Here is a 23,323-nt window from a genome sequence, read left to right on the forward strand (position 1 = left end):
GCAGAAGACAGATATTTTCAACTGAGGTCTGAAATGAGATGGAGGAAGACAGATAAGCTGCTCTAGCTGGAGGAGTTGCAGAGAAGAAGGCTCTTACACGAAGTGTAGTGAGATGGTCTGAAGGGACAAAGAGGAGGCCATTCCTGTGTAGGCAGAGATGGTGAGCAGGGAGTAGAGAGAGAGGTGGTCAGGGAAGCATTCTGGAGTAAGTTCAGAGGGCTTTGGGGGAAAGGGAAAGAACTGTACCCAGAATGAACAGGAAGTTAGTGGCGTTGTTTAAGGAGGTGAGTGATACCTAAGTAGTAAGCCACTGCTGAATGGAGAGAGACAATCAGGAGTCACAGAAACCTCAATTTTACTTTCCATGTCTTAATACACATGGTATGAAAACACCAGGACATGGTGACATGGCCAATTTCCCCTCAGGTGAGAGGAAGTAAAAAACCACACACGATAAGCTGGAGCCTAGTGCAATGGGGTGATTGTTCATGGCGGGGCTCTGACCTAGACGCTATAGTCATACAAATAATGTCACTGCTGGAAGAGGTTCAAATGCTACAGCACTGGGCAGGCTAACGGAGCCAAATACCAGGCCCCCCCGGGGTAGGGGGCAAGTGGGGCAATTTGCCCCAGGCCCTGGGCCCCGCATGGGCCCCCCCCGAGTTTTTTGGGGCCCCTGGAGCAGGGTCCTTCACTAGCTCCAGGGGCCCCCGAAAACTCTTGCGGGACCCGGGCCACTGGAGCTTCTTCCGCTCCAGGTCTTTGGCAGCAATTTGGCGGCGGGGGGTCCTTCTGCTCTGGGACCCGCTGCCGAAGTGCCCCGAAGACCCGCGGCGGGAGGTCCTTCTGCCCCGGGACCCACCACCGAAGTGCCAGGTCTTCAGCGGCAATTCGGCAGCGGGCGCCCCCCTGAATCCTCTGAGCGGCCCTGCCACATACTCTCATGCCACTGAACCCCTTCAAAATGAAACTGTGCACATCTCACCTAGCGCCATCTGTTCGTTACCAGTGGTGCTGTGCAAATGCAGAAGTTGTTATGAGTCAAACATCATCACATACACATACAGCTTTAGAGGTTAGAACCGCGCCCTGACCATCTTTTGACCATCACAACATCCCTTGGCAATGAGTTCCACAGGCTGACTGTGTGTTGTGTGAACAAGCACTTTCTTACGTTTGTTTTAAACCTGTTGCCTATTAATTTCATTAGGTGACTACTAGTTCTTGTGTTGTGTGATGGGGTAAATAACCCTTTCCTATTCACTTTCTCCAACCATGCATGATTTTATCTCTATCATAACCTCCCTTACTTGTCTTTTCAAGATGAACAGTACCAGTCTTTTTAATCTCTCATACAAAAGCTGGTCCATTCCCCTAATAATTTTCTTGCCCTTCTCTGCACCTTTTCCAATTCTAATATATAATTTTTGAGATGAGGCAATCAGAACTGTATGCAGTATTCAAGGTGTGGGCATATCATGGATACATTTAATGACATCATATTTTGTTACATCATCTAGCCCTTTCCCAATGGTGTCTAACATTCTGTTCGCTTTTTTGGCAGCCGCTGCACATTGAGTGGTGACAGCTGCTTTATATCCCATCATTTTGCATGCATAGTTGGGATTCTGTTTTCCAGTGTGTATTACTTTGCATTTTTCAACACTGAATTTGATCTGCAATTTCTTCGCCCAGTCACCCAGTTCAGTGAGATCCCTTTGTAACTCTCAGCAGTCTGCTTTAGACTTAACTAATTTTGTAACATCTGCAAATTTTGTAACATCTGCAAATTTGGCCACCTCGCTGCTCACTCCCTGGGCCCAGTACAGATCCTTGGTATATACCCTGCTATTTCCCTCTCTCCACTGTGAAAACTGACCATTTATTCCTACCCTTTGTTTCCTGTATTTTAACCACTTACTGACCCATGAGAAGACCTTCCTTCTTATCTCATGATTGCTGAGTTTGCTTAAGAGCCTTTGGTGAGGGATCTTGTCAAAGGCTTTCTGAAAGTCCAAGTACATTATATTGACTGGATCACCCTGATCCACAAGCACAGGATTATAACTTGAGATGGAACGGATGAATTCCTAAGCAACTTCGATGCAATTTTCATGCAAAGCTCCTTGACTGTAAAAAGCAAAGGGGTGAGAAATGCAGGAAATAGCAGCAGAATTATTTCTAAGTAGAAACAGTCCAAGGGTTTCTTGTGGTGTCAGAGGAGTCTTTAAAAGGTTAGCTTGGCTCTTCCTGGTTATTTCAATCAAGGATGGCCAAATGTGGCAAAACACACAAAGTCCAGAAGAGATTTCTACAAGAAAAAAGTAAAACCACTGCTCCAAGGCTGGTCTTTCTGTGTTTTGTATAGATTTGACCAGCATTTCAGTGTCTGCTTTAGACTCTCAACTCTTTGGGGCAGGGACTCCCTGAGTCTGTACACTGCTCAGCACAGTGTCAGCACTCAAATATATTCATCTTTCTGACGGCAATACTGCCTTTGGAGACTACACATCCCAGTGCAAAGCGCTCCACCTGCATCTGATGGGAGGCATTGCATGCTGAGATCTGTGGGCAATAAGGGCCACCATGGTATCAGAGAGGATGGTGTCTGCAATCTCTTTCCTTTATTATATATTAGGTGGAGCCCTGTGGGTCTTTGAGAGCTGCCAGCATTTCCCCGTGACTGGGCAGAGCCGGATGTACTTGCCTTACCTGATTTTCACACAGTCATAGATTATAAGGCTAGAAGGGACCCACCAGACCATTTAGTCTGATCTCCTGTGCTCCACAGGCCACCAAACCCTACCTGGTTACCCCTGCACTGAACACAACCACCTGAATTGAAATAAGTATCACAGCACTCAGGAAACTCAGCTATTATGTGCCATAGGTGGACGGGGGCACCAAGGCCCATTGTGTGTCTGTTTTGGAATTATGATGTATTGTTTGTCTTGTGCTATTGTCCAAAATCTCCAGTCCCGGAGCAGGCCCCCGTAGTTCTCGGAGCTGCACAGAGGTGGCCCCTGCCCCAAGCAGCTGACAATCTAGAAGACGAGAGTCAGCAGGTGGATACAGCCAGATGGGAGAGGACCATGAAACGACGAGACTACCCGGGCATGCAAAGAACAACTGAAACATGCTGAATTGCTTGACACAAGGTAGGGATGGCCAGTCGCCCAACCAGTTTCAATTTTTCAGTGAGTTTTACTGAGCCCAGTTAAAATCAATCCAGAGAGCAGGACAATCTCAATTGCTCAAAATGACACCTTTTAAAAGGGCAGGTCAAGTTTCTTGACACCTCCTTGCTCTGAAGGAAGAATAGCTCCATGCCAATCTCCTGGCCTGCTGAACATTAAACATGCAGATGCTGGCTACTGCCCGCTGTTACAAATTGCCCTGATAACAGTGCGTTGACACATGTACTTTGTTTCTGTGAGCCAATATCACACAGCGCTTATTAGAATACTGCTCCATCATATTTATCTGGCTAAGGAACTCTGCTGCAAGCCCATATTTTTGTAGGTGGTTTATTAAAAAATAAGAGTGAACCACTGAGAATCAATATTAATACTGTATATAAAGGCAAAGAGGATGGAAGCAGTATTTCTTCCAAGCTTTTGCTTCCTGCTTCCCCTTGCCTCTCCTCCTCAACACAGACAGCTCAACGGAGAGTGCGGAAACTAAACTATCCAGAATAATAGGTATTGTCTGCAGTTATGGCTAAATACATACAGGGCCTGAAGTTAACGGGAGTTTGCCCATCCGCTTCAATGGGAGTCGGACCACTCCTCAAAGGGAAATTTCTTTTTATTTTTAATGCAAAAATCAGCCTACATTTGCTTCGTTGGGACCAGCTGACACACAGGTAAGAACCTAACTGAGAGTCAAGACAGGACTCCCTGGACTCAAGTCTCCCATTGGATTCCAACATCCATATCCCTGCCCTCTCCTCTCGTATCTCCTATGTTTGAAGAACCGACCGTTGCCAGCAGAGCTTGTACGCTGCTGCCTATTCTCCGCCTTCACTGAAATCCTCACCCCCTACAATACAGCAGCTCATTTCCCTACGGCTGCCCGAATCGCCAGCTCTTCAAACTGCAGCGCACACAGAGTGCTGCTGCCTGCCTCCTTGCACATACAGAAGTGCAGGCCTCAAATGTCCCACTGGTTCTTCGTTCCTTTTAGGATCCAGTCCAAAACTACCCTCTATGTCTATGAACCCCCCTGTGGATTTTCTAAAACTCACTGCCCTGCCACTGGGGGCTCCCTATCACTAGGCTGCTCTTTCCCTCTGGCCACAGTTGGTGCTAGCACTATCACGTGACAATGGTAAAGAATCAGAGAGAGAGAGAGAGCAGTTTTCTTCTAACACTGAGCAAGGAACTCTGTCGGAATAAAAAACACAGTATTATCCCTAAAGCTCCTCTGATCCTCTCTCTCTGCTTCATTGTACAGGTCCGCCTAGGTCCTCCTCGGCCCCCGTTCCCTGTGCGTGGCTTCTCCCAGCAGTTTTAAAGAAACAACTCACATCCTCACAACTGCCTTCTCTGCAACTTATGAATCTAGAACAGCTCATCTGTATCTCTCTGCCTCATTCACTCTCCATCTCATGTCAAATAACAACTGAAAAACTGCATCTCTCCCTCGCCAATTCCCCTTAATTTCTCTCTCCTTGCTAGTCATGTTGGTAGTTGCATTGTTTAACCCTGTAAAATGCTCTGAGGTACCGTTTGCACGGAAAACAGTATACAAAAAAGGTTGTCCTGCATTACTGACTTGCAAAAGCAAGAAAACTGGTCAGCCCCATTCAAGCAATGAACAAAAACGCAAGCAATAGATGAAGACAGTGTTTGAGAGAGAGCGTGGTCCAGTCTCTCACAAACATCTGGAGCCTTCTCCCCCAGCCTGTTAGCTGAAACGACCGAGGTTTGAATAATACCAGTAGCCGTTCTACAATCCAGGCAATGACCGGTCTCTGTTCAGTTTTACTGGCGCTGCTTAATGAGACAGGTTATGATACGATACAGAACGTATGTCCTGATTCTTACTGTGATGTCAACTGCATGGATATGCAAGGCACAGCCTGCAATGGCTTAGCCTAGTGCACTGATTGGGTTTTCAGTGTGTTTCAATAATTATAATACAGTGATCTGAGGCCAGGGGATAAATTACGGTTTAATCAAGTCTGAAACTAAATTTTAAAACCCTAAAGCAGTCTGCCTCTCTGTTGTTTACTTTGCCACAGAGCCTGGGGCTCAGAGCAGCTCGAGTTCTCTTGCAAAATGAAGTACACACCGCTGAACAGGGGCAAGAATCCACATATACCTATATCCCTACGTATATATACACATACACAATACTGTAATGAATTGGATTGTGTCTATGAATGGCACTGCCCTCTACTGTGCGGAATTAGAACTGCTCAGCCATGTGTCATGAGCCCTATACTATTACTAACTAAAGACAATTCTCCTTTGCTCCAGGGAAATGGCCCTGTGCTTTTGGAGGTTTGCTTGTGTCTTCACCATAACAAGCAGCACAGCAAAAGCCATCAAGGCCTTGGATGGCTGCAGGTTGGCTAGAGGGGGTGGTGGCTGTTTTTACATTTATGATCTGTAATTTGTGCCCCATGGCTTTCACTGAGGGTATAACTACACTGCTCAGTTCGCCTGGGGATTGGCACCCAGGATTGTGCACTGTTAGCCTGAGTATGATCATCCCTACCCATGTAACTATGTCCTCATTGTTCTGCACTCGCCTGTGTACGGGGGGCATGTACCATGGTTCTTTGTGGTGAGATGCTCTAAGATTCTTTCCCAGTCAACTGTGGGGAATTGTGGGAAGGGCACTGCAGGACTGCCAACTTGAATGATCTTGCCTGCATCCTCACTGCAGAGTGGGCCGGTTCCAGCTGGAGCTAAAACACAGCTCGGGCTTTAACACATATCCCCAGCCATACAAGCAAGCACAGCTACAAAGCAAAAATACGCCCTTGAGGATCGTGTGTGGAGCATCGGAGAGGGTTGGGCAAAAACACAAGTAGAAACATGGGCTAAGGCTACAGCATGGGCACCCCCCGAAAGGGCTGGGGGAGCAGTGATCTGGACATGGTGAGGCGGGTTGCTTGGTGCATAGGGGACATTGTGGAAGGAAGATGAGTGCGGGAGAAAAGAGGAGCAGAGAACAGAGCAGCTTGGGAGGAGCACAAGCAATAGAAATGGAGGGGCAGTCAGAGGGAACGAGAGCACTGGCGGGGCAGTGAATGTGCATTACACAGCTGCATAATGCACAGCAGCAGTCTGTACAGACACTAGTGTAAACACGGGAAGCACAGAGAGAATACGGTGCATGACCCTGCCACTCATCGCCCTGACAAGACTCACAAATCACCCAGACATCACTAAGGAACAGCTTCCTGCAATTACCAACAGCAGAACACATGTGCCAATTAGCCGCACACCAACATCCTACAAGAACCTTGATTTAGGCCAGATCTCGGTCCTCGGGTGCTCCAGAACAAGGTTGCTTCCTCTGAGATCCCGGGAAGAATGGAAGGGGGCTACTCTAGGCTGCGGCAGTGACTAAGAGCCAGATGGGCCCCAGAAAGAGGAAACAGAAGCAGCTGCCTACAGCAGAGAGCTCCCGGGAAGCCAGCAGACTGGACGGAAGAGGCTGAGTGGAAGGTTCCTCTGACAGAGGATGAGGCCGGTAGGCTGTGGCCAGGTGGGGGATGCAGATTGCTCCTCTTGAGCGTTAAATAGTTTTTAGTTGTGACACCCCCCTTTCTTTCCATGCACAGTCCCCGGCAGGGGAGCTCTGGGCACAGGAAATGCATTCATCTGTTAATCTTCCAGGGAACTTATGGGGCCAGACTCACGTCCCCAAGTGTGCACAGAACAGTACAGCAGAGGCACTGTCAGCCTGTCTTGGCCCACCCAGGAGACCTTGCCTGCAGGAGTGAGCAGGTGCTCAGTTTGCACAGCCCATTAGTCCCTGGTTTCCCCGTTGGGACTGTCAATAGGAGCGCCAGGCCCAAGGGTGTTTGAGAGATGGAGACGTCTGCTCACTAGGAAGTAGACTGAGGCCACTGGCTAGCTTGCCAAAGTCCCCCAGACAGGAGCAACTCTCAGTCACTACTGGCCTCGGATAGATCTGAAGCAGTAAGCTAAGGACCCGCAGCTCCCATTACTGCTGGTCTCCTTTCTCCGCACCCTACCAAGCAGTCACATTACTAGACATACCTGTGAAATCAAAGCAAGCATCTTGGAGGAAAGCAGGACCCATGTGACAACAAAGGGTTCAGGACAGACTCCCACCCAGGAAATGATGTTAACACACAGCCTAAGTATCCGAACAGTAACTCACCTGTCGACTTCTGAAACGTTGTTGATCCTTGCGGCTTCCAACAGGGCATCTTCTAAGAGAGATAAAGAGGAGAAACCCTAGTAAAGCAGCTGGCAAGATGCCCACACCAAATGCACACACATAACCTGCACATGGTACGGTTTATTTCTATAAGGGATGTGAACCCTGGTGCTCCAGAGGCATTACTACACAACACTGGGTAGGCAGAAACTTCCTTATGGGCAGGTTATTCCAGACCTGTCCCCTAGGGGATTTATGGAAACTTTCTCTGAAGCAGCTGGTGTTGGTCCCTGCTGGACGCAGGATAACCTGGTCTGACAAATGCAGAAATTCCTATATCACCTCATTTTAAAAACATCGGGTTGGCCTGTGGATTACAGCTCCCAGGATGCAAAGCTTCACATTAGCCACCGCCATTTGACTCTGGGTGGAACACTGCTGGCTGGAGCATGTAGCTCTGCAGGTCTGGATGCTAAGGGAGGGGGGCTGCTGGCATATCAGACAACATGGTGTGCTGTGTCCAGCCACCCTTGATGTAATGTGGAGTTTGCAGCAATATGATGTGCACATCCTCAGGACAGGGACCAGCACTCCCTGAACGTTGGGACAGCACCTAGCACATTGTGGGTGGCATGACACACAAATACAAATGATGATTGCTCCAGCTGGCTGCACCAGCCATCTGAGTTCTGGAGGCTGACACTGTTCTGCAGAGAAGGGAAGAGGACTAGGATGGCAGCAGAGGGAGTAGAAGAGAGAGGGCCCAGGAGCTATTCTGGGAGCTGGGAATGAGTCACTCCAGATGCTGCACCTCTCATGGTATTGCAGAAAGCAGGGAGCTCGTTTCGGTGAGAGAGGAAGCAAGGACTTTTCATGTGTACAGCACTGAAAAGCAAATTGACACCTGGGGCTACTGTGCCCAGCATGCATTACGGGGCTCACTAGCACTGGGCTCCAAAGCCATTCCCTTTTAGAGCCAAACATGACAGCAAGAGCCAAACATGAGAGTGAACGTTCCCCCATAGATTAAGAGCACCACTTTCTGGCTCAATGGAGTAACTACACTGCTCTTAGTTTTAATGCACACAGATCATCTGTCACGCTGAGCATCACAAAGCACATGCACGTTACAGAGAATGTCACCCCTAGACTGAAAATAGAGAGGCTTTTAGGGGAGATTTAACCAGAGGAAGTAGTTTAGTGTCTGGGAGGGAAAGGAGCTATTCTGAGTGCAAAGCCAGATGTCCTTTGGAAATGAAATGGAAGGAGGAACAGTACTGCATAGCTGCATGTGTGCAAGTCCCACCAATAACAGGTGACTCTCTGCCTCCTGGTGGATGACCAGAGCAGCTCTACCACGCTGTACTCAGGATTTCAAGAGTCCCATCCGGAAGACAAGACATCAGAAGCAAAATCTCATGACAATGAACTAGATCTGGTACACAGGCTCCTTCCAGTCTTAGATTCAACCCTGAACTGACTCCCCTCCACAAAACGCAAAGAGCTTTAGATTCAAAGGTTCTCACTCTGGCGAATCTCTGGTGTGAGAACTCTCCACCTGCCATAGACAGTTTTCATTTGCAAAGTACAAAAGCTAGCCTCTAATCTTAAAAGCAACAGGCCGCTGTTCCCACACCAGTAAATATCCCTCTTGCCTTCTATGGCAAGATTCCCAGAGATTCAGGGCACCCAGTAGCCCCCAATGACTTCAGCAGAAGTTGTGGATGCCCAGTGCATCTGAAAATCAGACTCTCTGCTGCCTCCATATTCAGAGCTGCTATGTGTGGCTGTTTTTTTTTGCGGCTGGTTAGTCTAAATCTGAAACTGGGATTTTAGGAGAGACAGGTATGTTACAAAATCTGAGAGAGAAACGTTTGCATGATTATCGTTTAAAATGGAGATCTGGGGGGTTGTTTTTCATGTACAGATTCACCTGCAGTGCTAGCATAACAGCACTGGGCTGGAGCACAAGAACCAGAAAGTTAAAGTGACCAACCTCAGAAAGTGAAACTGACCGGCATACAGCAGTTTAGATGCCTTAGCCAAGCACAAGCAGCATTAATAGAGGCAAATACTGCAGAGTTTAAAAAATCTTTCAGTTCCACTCATCACTGGTATTGTTAGCATTGCAGAGATGGCTGGGACTTTTTTTTAAATTGTGAATTTATCTTGACAATGTCCCATCAAACAGAGCTTACCCAGGCCTGGGGTGTAACAGTGCTGCTATATCTCAGCCAGTTAATGCTCAGCAAGCAGCGTGCAGCCAGCAAGCAGCCGGCAGTGGGTATAAACTAGCAAACAAATTCCATACTCAGAGCGAGGGCTGGGGAAAGACACTTGAAAGCCCTGGCTCAGCGGCACAGCTCAGAGAGCTCCACAATAAAGCGGACGTTCAATCATTTCCACTGTTCTTTTAGCAGGTGACAGGCTCCCCGGGAAATCCATCTAGCACAGCAATAGTTGCTGATGTGCGAACAGCAGTGACATGTCAGCTACACAGAATTTTTTTTGATTGTAATGAGCAGGCTCGTGTGCCTATGCCTCCCTGCTGTTTCCGGGACAGAATCAGAACCGCTCTACTCCGTGCTTTATACTGCCTGCAGCTAGAGGAGAGGTTGCTGTGTTTGGGGGCCTGAGGTTTTGGAGGAGGATCTGCAGTCTATCCCCACCGGCGCTATTAACAACTATGCCGTGCAGCACTGTGACCACTGCACAGTCCTAGGTGGCGCCAGATGTGTTGCATTCTAATGAGGTTAGAAAGTGCTCAGAGATTCTTTAGCTCCCATGAAGCAAGACTGGGAAGTTCAACCATCTCTCAGGTGACTTACAAACAAATGCAGCATGTATATAGGGCGTTTCACCCTCTACAGTCATCACAGTGTTAAGCCCATGCTACAAGTGGGGAAACTGAGGCACAGGGCATGTCTTACCCAAAGTCACAGAATGAGTCAGGGGAAGAAAACTCAGGACCTTTCATTTCCCAGTCCCACGCTCATTCCAAACAACGCAGTCATTTACATAAAAGTCATTAATGACAACATGTGTTAATTTATATAGGAGTACACAACAGGGATGCGCTTTCTACCCCAACAACTGGAGCTCATTCCAAGCCCCTGAATAATCCTGCATCTCAACCCCCAATTTTTGTAAAGCATGTACTTATCAGACAGCTGATGGTTTGAAAGCTATCATAGGCTCTGTTTGTCTATAAGATAGCAGAGCAGCAAGCAGGCTAGACAACAGAGCTGAGCTTTCACTCTCAGCTCCACTCAGTGACTTTAGGGAGATCACAACCAATCCGTGCCTCAGTTTCCCCATCACAGAGACAATAATACTGATTTGCTTTGCCAGGGGTTGGGAGATCTAATTCGTTAATGTTTGCCAAGTGCTTTGAAACACAAAACGCTATGAAGTGCCAAGCATGAGAACCACTAAAGCCCCAATCCTGCAAACATTCATACACAGACACATACACACACACACACGGCACTTTGAATATGTGAGTAAAGGGACCGGGAGTAAAGTCAAGTGCATAAATAAGTGTTTGGGGAATTTGAGAAGCAATGGCTGAGAGGCTGCCACCAGTTAATTATTGTGGAAGACACAGATTGCTCAGAATATTCTGCCTCTTGGCCTTAACAAGGTGTGTATATAACTCTTCCACTGCACACACGTCTTAAAACTTGTCTGCAGCAGCGAACTGCCCTGAGTTAAAATATGAGTGCAACTCTAGCACTGTACTTGCATGCACTGTACAAAGTAGGCTTACTTCTTGGAGAACCATTTCACCCCCTCGTCTAAGCTTGGACAAACCTCCCTAGCAGAAAACTGCCCCTAAACTAATCTGAAAACATAGATTCTTCCAACATACAGACTAAAACAATGGATAAATACAGAGCTAAGACTGGCACATCCCCCAGGACAGCACAGCCCGCCAACCACAGCCTGTAGATGCATTCTGCTCTAACATGGGTGGGTGGCCCACAGACACACAACAGCCAGCTATGCAGTGCTCCACCTTGAGGCAGGCAAACCATGGACGGTTGCATTCTGGGAATTTGTATCTCTACAGAAGACGGTTGGCTCATTCTTCTTTGTTTTATGGTATCATCTGGAGCCACAACAGAGATCAGCACCCCTTCGTGCTAACAGCTATAGAAACACAGGGCAGGCTCTAACTCAAAGAGCTCATGTGGTCCTGCTAGCTCCCAGGGCCGCTCCCCTCTATGAAAAGATTAGGACAGCTGCATTTGAGGAGTTGCCCCCAGAGATCAGATGAAGCCTGGACTCTACTGAAGGCACACAGATGCCTCTGTGCTATTTGAAGACCATCCTCCATTGGGAGTGTTGAGCTTTAACCCAGCACAAGTGCAAAGAGAGGGGTCAGCAATAGTCACCCTTGGATGCATGGCTCTTGCTGTAGCAATACACCAGCGCAGCAGCAAACGCAGGAAGCACGGCCCGGCGAGTCCAGCTCTCCCTCTTCTTCTGATGCCCCGTGGGGTCTGGTCTGAGACGAACGCGCCACTCCACAGCCGGTCCTGGGTACTGCAGCTCCAGCTCCCGGCCGGGTGCAACTAAGAACGGCAGCTCTGGTGCCCTGGCCAATGTGGAGCATGGGCCCAGCTCCTGCAGCCATGGCGTCCTGAACTCACCCATGTCCATGCCCAGCTCCTGCAGCCCTGGCGTCCTGAACTCACCCATGTCCATGCCCAGCTCCTGCAGCCCTGGCGTCCTGAACTCACCCATGTCCACGCCCAGCTCCTGCAGCCCTGGCACCCTGAACTCACCCATGTCCACGACCAGCTCCTGCAGCCCTGGCGTCCTGAACTCACCCATGTCCATGCCCAGCTCCTGCAGCCCTGGCACCCTGAACTCACCCATGTCCATGCCCAGCTCCTGCAGCCCTGGCACCCTCCCCCCTCCGGTACCCGTGCCCAGCTCTAGCAGCCGCTCCAGCTCCCTGCGCCCCCTCGCGGCTGCCCCCAGGCACTGCAGCCCCTGTGCTCTGCCGGCCGCGCGCTGGTACTGCAGCTGTGCCGCCTCGCGCCCCCTAGCGGCCGCTCCCCGGTCCTGCGGCTCCCTGCGCCCCCCAGCGGCCCCGCCTTCGCCCGCCCGGTCTGTCCGCGCCGAGGCGCCGCGGGAGGGCGGCGGCCGGGCCCTCAGGAGCCGGACGAGGCCCGGAGGCGGAGGTCTGCGCAGCAGGGAGACCAGCATCGTTGCCCCGGCCCGGCCTCGCTCGAGCCCCTCCGCGGCGCCGGCGGAGGAGGACAACAAAGATGGCGGCCCCCGAGAAAATGCTTCAGCGGAGACGCTGCGTCTGCGCGAACTGCCTGGTGGGAGTCGTAATCTACTCGTAGGCAGAGCCCCGCGGATGTCCGGCTGAGGACTACAACTCCCATGAGGCCCCTGGGTCTACGCAACAATAGTCCCCGCCCTCCTGACACGTGACGCTCAGCTGCAGCCAGGACGCATGTGGTCCGTTCACAGGCCGGGGATGGGGCTGGCCCGCAGGACTCCCGCCTCTTGGGAGGAAGGGGGCTCTGGGGCCAGAGCGGGGCATGGACAGAGTTGGGGTCAGGATCCAGCCAGGGAGTCTCAGGAGCTCCAACAATGGGATGAGGGTGGTGGGCACCTAGAGCTGAGTGCAGCCCCCCACCCAAGGGGACTTGGAGAACACCCGCGTGCTGTGCAGTCTGACTCTCAGTGGGACCAGGGCTGGCCACCTCCCCCCGGCTGTGATTTCCCCCCCCCCCAGTAGGCCAAGAACTAAGTCTGTGAAACAATTCCCACCCCACACTAGTTGCTGTGGTTTAATAACCCCATTGAATTCCCATGCAGTGCCTCAGGGTTGTAGGGGGTTCTCTTAGGGTGACTAGATGTCCTGATTTTATAGGGACAGTCCTGATTTTTGGGTCTTTTTTTTAATATAGGCTCCTATTACTGCCCACCCTGTCCTGATTTTACACATTTGCTGTCTGGTCACCCTATGTTCACAGCATTGTCTACACCAGGCCAGAAGTGGTGGGGAGGCACATTTCTGCTTCTCTTGAGGTGACTAGTTGAGCTGAGCAGGGAGTGGGGTGAGATTCCCTACCCCTAGCTGAGACCAAGCTGCTGCCAGACACCCCTAATCCCTTTCACCTGTCAGGGATGGTCTAGACCAGTGGTTTCCAAACTTTAACAACCTGTGAACCCCTTTCACTAAACTGTCAAGTCTCACAAACCCCCTCCTAAAAATGAATATTTCCAGGGATTTTCTCCTTTATCAGAGTATAAATTATAAAAGCAGTGATCTTGGGAATATAAAATTTGTTTTTATGACATGCTTATTACACACTTATTATTTATCATTACAGTATTTTTATTACATTATGAAAAGGGCAACTCTCTTCCAAGTTCTCACTTTCATAGCTTGTATCGCTTTGAGTAAGCCTGTTATAAGACAAGGCTCCTATGTTTCATCAAGGAGTATCATGTGAAACCAACATGAAAGTATTTAAAAAGCCAACTCAGAGAGTTCCTCCTACACAAGCATTCAGCTCTTCAGCAGTCCAGGCAAACAATGCAGGTTACAACAAAGCTTAAACTTGTTCTTCATAATAATTTAAAAAACAATCCTAGCTGTCTATTTAATTTTAAAAACAGCAAAAAATATCCACCTCCCTTTTCATTTTTTATAAGGAGTCTTGAAGTTTAAATCTCCTCAGTAGGGTGACCAGACAGCAAGTATAAAAAATCAGGATGGGGGTGGGGGGTAATAGGTGTCTATGTAAGAAAAAGCCCCCCAAATCGGGACCGTCCCTATAAAATTGGGACATCTGGTCACCCTACTCCTCAGTGTGATAGATTTGCTTGCTTTGATCTGCTAAGCTTTTGGAAGTCTAAGGGCTCCAGGCTGCTGGCCCCGTGGTGCCCAGAGTTCCTAGGGACAGCTCTGTCTGCCATTAGGGAATTTTTTCCCGAGAACCTCCTATAACATTTTGTGAACCCCCAGGGGTTCACGCACCCCTGTTTGAGAACCACTGGTCTAGACTAGTGGCTCACAACCAGGGGTATGGTGTTCCCCTTGCAGGTATGCAGAAGTCTTCTGGGGAGTACATCAACTCATCTAGATATTTGCCCAGTTTTACAACAGGCTACAGAAAAAGCCCTAGTGAAGTCAGTACAAACTAAAATTTCAGACAATGCCTTGTTTATGCTGCTCTGTAGACTGTACACGGAAATGTAAGTACATTATTTACATTCCAATTGATTTATTTTATAGTTATATGATGAGAAAGTCAGCAACTTTTCATTAATATTGTGCTGTGACGCATCTGTTGTTATGTCTGATTTTGTAAGCAAGTCATTTTTAAGTGAGGTGAAACTTGGGGGTACGCAGGACAAATCAGACTCCTGAAAGGAGGATAGTTGTCTGGAAAGGTTGAGAGCCGCTGATCTAGGCAATACTTAGTCCTGCCTTGAGTGCAGGGGGCTGAACTAGACGACCTCTCGAGGGCCTTTCCAGTCCTACGCATCTATGATTTCCCCCACCTAGCACAGGGGCTGAGCTCTGCATGCTGAGGGCTGTGTCGTGAGCAACCAGCAATGTACAGCGCAGGCTGGCAGTGACTCAGCCCAGACAACCAGGGCGTTGGGAGACAGCGAGGAATCACCTGAATCTTAAACAAGGGCAGCTGTTAGCTAACCGCCCCTTCCCCCCCTTGTTCCAGCCAGCGCCTCAGCAACAGCGCTTCATGTTGTTTTGCGTCGGGTCCCCCCTTCCCCTCCTCTGCCCGTTTATAATTATCCCCACTTCTCATTAGCATGTGCAGTTCCCTGGTGGGTGTCTGTGAGAGCAGCTTGGTGCAGGGGCGAGATCCAGTGCCTTCCAGATGGTGAACTGCTTGGGGAGGCCTCAGGGGCACTAAGTGGGGGGGGATCCTGGGAGCATAGAGCAAGTCCTGGGGGGTGAGGGGCATAGGGTGGGGTGTTCGGGGGGGTAACTATCTCCCCCCTGGGCTGCTGTGTGGGGTGGCAGGCTCTGTCCATGGAGCGCTGAACGGTGATAATACAAAGCCAGTGCTGGGCATTGGGCACCACTCAGCAGGGTAAATGCACCCCAGCAGCTTGCTGACGCCAGGCCCTGCAATTGCCGTCCAACCCTCCCCCCATGCAACTTAATGCTGATCTTCAGCCCCCTGCTTTTCCAGTCCTGACCCCCGCTCCCCCTCAGCTCTGCCACAGCACCTCCGTCCTGGTTTATCACTCCCTCAGGAAGGAACAGTCAGTTGCACACATACAAACTGGGAAATGACTGCCTAGGAAGGAGTTCTGCGGAAAGAGATCTGGGGGTCATAGTGGATCACAAGCTAAATATAAGTCAACAGTGGAACACTGCTGCAAGAAAGCAAACATCATTCTAGGATGTATTAACAGGAGTGTTGTAAGCAAGACACGAGAAGTAATTCTTCCGCTCTGCTCTGCACTGATTAGGCCTCAGCTGGAATCCTGTGTCCAGTTCTGGGCACCACGTTTCAGGAAAGATGTGGACAAACTGCAGAAACTCCAGAGAAGAGCAACAAAAATGATTCAAGGTCTAGAAAACATGACCTAGGAGGGAAGATTGACAAAATTGGGTTTGTTCTGTCTGGAGAAGAGAAGACTGAGAGGGGACATGATAACAGTTTTTAAGTACATAAAAGGTTGTTACAAGGAGGAGGGAGAAAATTGTTCTTCTTAACCTCTGAGGATAGGACAAGAAGTAATGGGCTTAAATGGCAGCAAGGGAGGTTTAGATTGGACATTAGGAAAAACTTCCTAACTGTCAGGGTGGTTAAGCACTGGAATAAATTGTCTAGGGAGGTGGTGGAATCTCCATCATTGGAGATTTTTAAGAGCAGGTTGGACAAACAGCTGTCAGGGATGGTCTAGAATAGATAATCCTTAGTCCTGCCACGAGTGCCAGGGACTGGATTAGACCTCTCAAGGTCCCTTCCAATCCTATGAGTCTATGATTCTATTGCCCTCTGCTATTCCCATCCCCTTCTACTCTCAGAGTGTAGTGGTTATTCAGACCTCCAGCCCTGCATCTTCTCCTGAGAGGTAACCACTAATTGTCTCAGATTCTCTGATGTGAATAATCCAGTGAGGAAACTTTACTGAAATTTACTAAATTTGTCAATTGCTTTTCATAGAACCAGAGAAGATCAGGGTTGGAAGGGATCTCAGGAGGTATCTAGTCCAACTCTCTGCTCAAAGCAGGACCAACCCCAACTAAATCATCCCAGCCAGGGCTTTGTCCGGATGGACCTTAAAAACCTCTAAGGATGGAGATTCCACCACCTCCCTTGGTAACCCATTCCAGTGCTTCACCACCCTCCTAGTGAAATAGTTTTTAACCTCAACCAAGTTAGCTCCTAGGTTTAGGAGATACAGCCCTCCAGTCCTGCATCTCTCCCAGAAAGAACAAGCCAACGTGTCTCTCCTGTGCTACAGACCCTCAGACGCTGTCCCTTGTTTCTTATCCACCCACGAGAGCTTCTGCTCTGTGCCCCATTACATCTTACAGGGGTTTCCCATGTAACTGATCTTCAGAAGTGACATAACATGGTAAGGAGCTGCCTGCCTGCTGGAGGAGCTGCTGTCATTCAGCTGCTCACACCATTCTGCATGTGGTGGGTGTAATAATAATGATCTGTCAGAGCAGAGCAGCTACATGGAAGGGACAGGCCGCCTGCCAGCTTGAAGGCAGTTTCTTTGAGCTGACAGGTGTCAGTCATTGGAGCTGCCTGAAAACTGCATCTCCTGGGGAAAGAAATGTTTTGCTTACAAAACCGTCCTATTTCTTGCAAAAGTGCAGCCTTTGTAAACCTCTTAGATGCAAGCACCCCTTGCAGCCCTCTCGCAAAAAGGATGCAGTATCTGTTTATACATCCCTTGCAACCCTCTGATCAACAACTTGATGGTAAACGGCAATCAAGAGGCCGCAGACACTCCATAAAACCTCATTAACAGTAGGAAACTACTGCTTGGCATAGGTCAGGATACCCCTCCGCTGTCCTGCCAACAAGGTGTTCCCATTGAATTTGCATCAGGGTTCGGTAACTCCAGCTGCTTCAGCAGGAGAAGGAAGATCCTCACCCACACCAGTTCTGTACACAGATGCCAGGGTTACAGGGGTGCCTGTGCTAATCATTTGTGTGGCTGTATTGTGAAAGCTGCACTGCTCCCCAACCTGGGCAAGGCAGGCAGAGAATGGGATTGGCACTTGTTGTATCCTCTGTCACCAGGAGCTTCTTAAATCAAGGCTTGGATGCTGGAGAGTGAGATCCATAACTGGGAACTGTATTGATCACGTTTACACTGCAGGGGCATCCACATGTCTAATCAGACTCCCATCTCCCTTGTCCCAGCATGCACCGGGCTCTGGGTAAAACCTGGGCTGGAAGAACCCACCTGTCATGAATCCTGAAACTTGCTGGATATCAGATTTGGTTAGGGAGATGCCTCCCACAGGCCATTTGCTTGGTTTTCCAGTGACTCTCATTTTCCTTTCAGAGTATAGGTTGCAGTTACACCAAATAACTAGATGCTGCTCTGCAAACTGCACTCCCCATTGCAAGGTGGGTTAGACTCTGAAATCTAGTGCTGCGACCTCCTGGGCCCCAGTCCGTAAAGGGACGGTGCTGGCTTATCCTCAGCATGGTGGAATGAGCTGCTGTGTTCTGGACAGTGGTCACACAGGCCCCAGGTGCTGTGCATCTGCTGCAAAGCTGGTCCATACACAGCCCCCTCCACCCCCCAGCCTTTAAAAAATCCACACTAGAGGATGCTATTAAGACAACGCTGCCCTGGAGTGATAAGATTTCAGCAAGCCAGGTTCATTGCAGCTATCACAGCCTGCAGCAGGTCTCAGAGTGACTCCAACAAAGCCATTGCGGGGCCCTGCTCAATCCATTCAAGGCAAAACTGGATTCAATTTTTCAGGGACGTGAAAATCAACCTGTTCTCCCTGTCTCTCCAACCACTGCAGTAATACAGACCCTGCCCTGGGAACTTAGCCCCGCTCAGCGAGCCAGGAGAGCTCTCCCATAGCCACCTGGGCTCCGTAAGGTCAGCAGCTCTAAAAGCAACTCAGAGGCACACGGGCCAGGTGTCTACCAAGCAAGAACGATGCTGGTCACTTTCCAGTAGCTGCACTTCCATGTCTGCGCTCACTGCCCGGCGAGGGGGGATATTAGCGAAGGAGCTTTCGCTCTGGCAGACGTCTCCCTGTGGGAGTCAGTCCTTGGAGAGCGAGTCTGGTATTTCTTTCTCCATCTGTCTATGTTTACAGGAATGTGTGACAATCCAGAGACTGTTTCTGCCTTCCCCACCCCCGGCCGCGCTAGCTAAACAAATAATGTACAACAACGTGCCCGCTGCTCGATGCCTCCGCAGCGTCTGTGCTGGTATTGAGTAACCTCATTGCCCCGCGACCCAGAAAGGCCGGCCTGCCTGCGTCCCTAGCATCCCTTCAGAAGTGGCACAATAGCTGCTTTGGGCACAGGCCGGAGGGATCGTGCGGTGGGGGACCCGATGAAGGGGCAAAGAGGAGAGAGTGCTGGAATGCCCTAACTTCTGGACCTCCTGTGCAGCCTGGTCGCGAGGCAGAGCGGAAGAGCCTTATTACCCCGGACCTGTCCAAAGCAATGTAAGGGGAGATGGAGCCGAGCCCTGACTTAAGGCAGTGTGATCTAGTGAGTAGGGCACAGAACTGGGACTCGGCAGACCTGGCTCTGCTACTGACTTGCTGTGTGACCTTGGGCAAGTCACTTCCCCTCTGCTTCCCTTCCCGTTCTTTGTCCCTGTCTGTTTACCTGTGAGCTGTCAGGGGCAGAGCAGGGCATCTCTCTCCGTGTGTGTAGTGGAGCCCTGATCTTGACTGGGGCATCTGTGTTGCCACGGCAACAGATATGATAAGCAGTAGGGAAGCAATAGACACTCACTATCAACTCCCCTCTCCCAGCCCGACTGTCCAGCAAACAAGGGTTTATTTATTTATTTATTTTTAATTGAAATGTTTTAACTGAGCTGAAACCCAGGAACAGCCTGCCGCTGTACAGAGATACCAGTGCCATTCATGACTGGATGCACATCCTCCTGCCTTAAAGCCTGACAGCTGTCACTTGAACTAAAGGAGAATCTTCATTAAATGTTAGCAGTATAGGGCCTAGGACACAGATGTGAGCAGTTCTGATTCCATCCAGGAGAGGGCAGAAGTGACACACACATATTTAGCCAGCTTATGATAATATAAACTACAATGGGCTCCAGTGGGGGAACCTGAGCGTCAAATAAATTGGCAAGAATTATTTTGTCTTTTCTATTTATCCGTCTCCTTGGATGTGAAATCTTGGCCCTATTAGTGACAAAATTCCCATTGATTTCAGTGGGGCCAGGATTCCACCCCAGGCACACTGCTCATGTACCTGTAGGGTCAGAAGTAGATGGGGGCCAGTTCAGACACCCCGGCCTCAGAATAGCACGCACTCTGATTCAACTAACTGGCCACTAGATGGCAGGACAACGTCAAACAAACTGGACCAAAAGATAATGTGTCCGGCAATGAAGAGCCTCATAATGTCTTGCAATTTTATTAAGATCTTTTGCCCCAAAGATCGCCGTCTCGCCACTGAACTGCAGCTACCTCTGAGGTGGAACACGGCACCTGCTTTAACAGCGCAGGGCAACACTACCCAACAGGAAGGGAAGAAAACTGTATCCAATGTGAAACTACATTTCAGAGGGAATTTAGGTGAAGCGAAAAGTGGAGCATGAATGTGGGTTCTATGCAACTGGCTATAGGCAAACACACTAGACACTGGGCTCAGTACAGGGGTAACCTGTGAGATGTAAGGGCCTGTGTTAGACAGGCGGCCAGACTAGATAATCTGATGGTCCCCTCTGGCCTTGAACTTTTGGCAAGTCACTCGACCTCTTTGTGCCTCAGTTTCCTCCCCTGTGAAATGGAGACAGTGCTACCAGTCTGTCAGACAGTGCACCTCCTTTCAAGTCAAGCTTGGCATGGTCTGTGGCTCTGGTCCTGCAGGCAGTGGAGGAGCTGCCTTGACAGCAGCTGGGTCTGCCTGACAGCCCCCGTGCCCCAACCTCTGCCCGCAGGGAGCTTGTAGAGAGGTCAGTGCATCTGCCTCCCGTGCACAGCATGGCCCCCAAACCTGCGTGGTTCTGAGCTACGGTGACCAGACAGCAAGTGTGAAAAATCGGGACAGAGGCTGGGGAGTAATAGGAGCCTATATAAGAAAAAGCACCAAATATCAGGACTGTCCCTATAAAATCAGGACATCTGGTCACCCTATTCTGAGCCCTGCCACTGAAAGAGTCAGCATGTCAGCATGAGCAGAGGGGGCCAGATACACCCTGCATGAGTGCTGCCCATCAGGGCAACTGCTGACAGCTGCCACTCGGCACGTGTGTGGGGGATGGCGGGGTGGCAGGGCTTTCCTGGCACCTAGGTCTGCCTCTCACCATGGCAGATAAGAGCTGTAGCTTGCAGCTGGCCAACAGCCCTGCCATGGGGCTACGGTTTAGCAATGGCATGCATCACCTCACCTCCCCCAGCTGGGCTGGCGTACAGGAATTGCAGGGCAGGTGTACAGACTCTAGGGAATCCCCTCAGTACAGAGAACCCCTGGATCTGCTGCTAAGCCAGCTCTCGGTGCCTGTTTCCCCCCCTGTAAAACCTTGGGGTGGAGGGGAGATTAGAGCAGTGTTGAAAGGCCCCCACAGTCTCTGCACAGGGGAGGTGCAAACTGCCCTCACACTGGTATCTGGGCCAGCGCAGGGTTCGGTCTGTGCCTCAGTTTCCCCACCTTGTAACATGGGGATAACTGCCTGGCCTTTCTGTCTTGTCTATTCGGAGCGTAGCAGTTCCGGGCTGGGGCTCTCGCTGTGCATGTGCAGCCCCTGGCGCAGCGGGATCCAATTTACATGGGGTCTCTGAGAACCCTCGGAATACACAGAATAACAAATAACACTCCCTCCTGCAGAACCTGTCACCAGGGCCTGGCCCACGGCTCCACTGTGCCTGGGGCTCTGGCCCTGTTGTGGTTACCCCCATCCAAAGAGCAAGGCTGCTTGCTAGGTTGTTCTCCTTAGCAGTTGCCTTCACCCCAGCTCCAGCAAGCTCCACTTAGTGGGTAGAGGGGGAATCTCACACTCACTCCAGTGTCCGCTCCCACTCATGCTGGGATCCAGAGAGACTTTCCATTGACTTAGGAGCAAACCCTGTTACTATGTGTGTGACAGTAACACTAGAGACTTCACCTGAGACCAGGGTCCTATTGTGTTAGGTGCTGTACAAACACAGCAAGAGGCACTCCCTGCCCTAAAGAGCTCACAAATGAAACACACCAGGCTGACAAATGACGGGAGGAGAACCAGAGGTGAAATGACTGGCCCAGAGTTATTAGCGGCGCCAGGGACAGAAGCTAGAACCAGGTCTCCTCAATCCCAAGCCAGTGCTCTACTCACTGGTCCATGCTGCTTCTCTGTATCGCCCCACCTCAAGCAGCAGCTGTGCGGAACGCTAACCGTGATTGTGTTTACAGAAGGAGCCTAAAGTAATTCCATGGGCAGCAGGACATACCTGATAGGAGACCTGTCCAGCAAAATAGATGCAAGGGAAAGCAATAAATACAGAACAGTTAACATCACTGAAATGCACCCACCTCTGGGGAGGAGGCCAGCAACCAGCTAGCATCCAATAGGGCAGGAGGGGCACATTTTAGCCAAAGATAGAGGGTCAAGCCTCAGGATCTTTAATGTTCCATGTTTAGGGGGGGCTCCATATTTATCATCCATCAAAGACTCCAGATCAAATGTGCTCAAATTGCAAGCAGAAAGACTTTTTTTTTCCAGAGTGCCAGCACTGTGAACTCCCTCTGGGATCTGAGAGTCAAGCTGGCCTCTTTCTGGCTTGAGAAATAAAGATTCTGTGGTGCAAATGGTACCCTTAGTGGCAACAGTGCAGCACCTGTGGCCTTCAGATCTGCCCTTCGTTACACCGAGGGAGCCTTACTGCCTCTGAACTGGGGCTGTGCGCAGGGCCGGCTTTAGGCCAATTCGCCTGATTCCCCGGAATCGGGCCCCGTGCCGGTGCCTTTTTAATTTTTACTCACCCGGCGGCGCTCCGGGTCTTCGGGGGCATTTTGGTGGCGGGTGACCTGGAGACCAGGAGCAAGTGAAGGACCTGCTGCTGAAGACCCGGAGCGCCACCAGGTGAGTACGAATCGGGCCCTGCACTTGCTAAAGCCGGCCCTGGCTGCACGGGTGTAATGTAAACAGGATCAGGCCCTGCAATTGGAAACTAGGCCCAGCTCCTCAAATGTATTTAGGTGCCTAACTCCCATTGGTTTCTTTGAGGTTCTGGGCCTTAGTTAACAATGATATTGATGATGCGTGAACCGCAGTAGAATCCAGCTCTTTCCTCCACGCTGACTCTTTAATGGTGACCACTAGATGGTGGCTCTGCTTGGCTGAAGTCAGCCGCTCTGACTCCAATACGTCCAGCAGGGAGCAGAAGGAGGGGACAATTTTCACAGCCTCTTCTCAGATGTGTGCTTTATGCAGTAATAGCAACCTTTGGCTCCTGGCGTTTCCTAGGGAATGACGACCAGAGGGGTGGAGCTTCGGTTATACAGGATCATAAATGCCCAGGAAATTCCCTACAAACTGCAATCAGCTCAGTGCCTGCAGGGGATTTGTAGAAAATCATTGGTGTATAAGCCGTTTTGCATTGCATGAATCATCCCCCAACCTCCCATTCAGCTCAGAAATGACACTTACACACTGATTCAATTTTGCATGTTGATGAGACAGAGGGAAAATTGTCGGGAGTATCAGATAAACCAATTATGCCTATAAACACTGTTATTAGTTGAACTGACATCTGAATAGCAAATAAATATACAAA

At 50.0% G+C, this 23,323-nt stretch overlaps 1 protein-coding gene across 1 annotated transcript in view; it reads right to left on the reverse strand.

Annotated features, from left to right (window-relative positions):
• Nucleotides 1–12,597, reverse strand: part of CLPB (ClpB homolog, mitochondrial AAA ATPase chaperonin) — a 131,722-nt gene extending 119,125 nt beyond the window's left edge. The window contains 2 exon segments of the mRNA XM_030556433.1: nt 7,366–7,417; nt 11,763–12,597. Of these exon segments, the coding sequence (XP_030412293.1) occupies nt 7,366–7,417; nt 11,763–12,582 (872 nt within the window). The 5' untranslated portion in view covers nt 12,583–12,597.
• Between the last annotated feature and the right edge of the window lie 10,726 nt (nt 12,598–23,323).

Source organism: Gopherus evgoodei, chromosome 1 (genome assembly GCF_007399415.2).
Source record: "Gopherus evgoodei ecotype Sinaloan lineage chromosome 1, rGopEvg1_v1.p, whole genome shotgun sequence".
Taxonomy (NCBI): domain Eukaryota; kingdom Metazoa; phylum Chordata; order Testudines; family Testudinidae; genus Gopherus; species Gopherus evgoodei.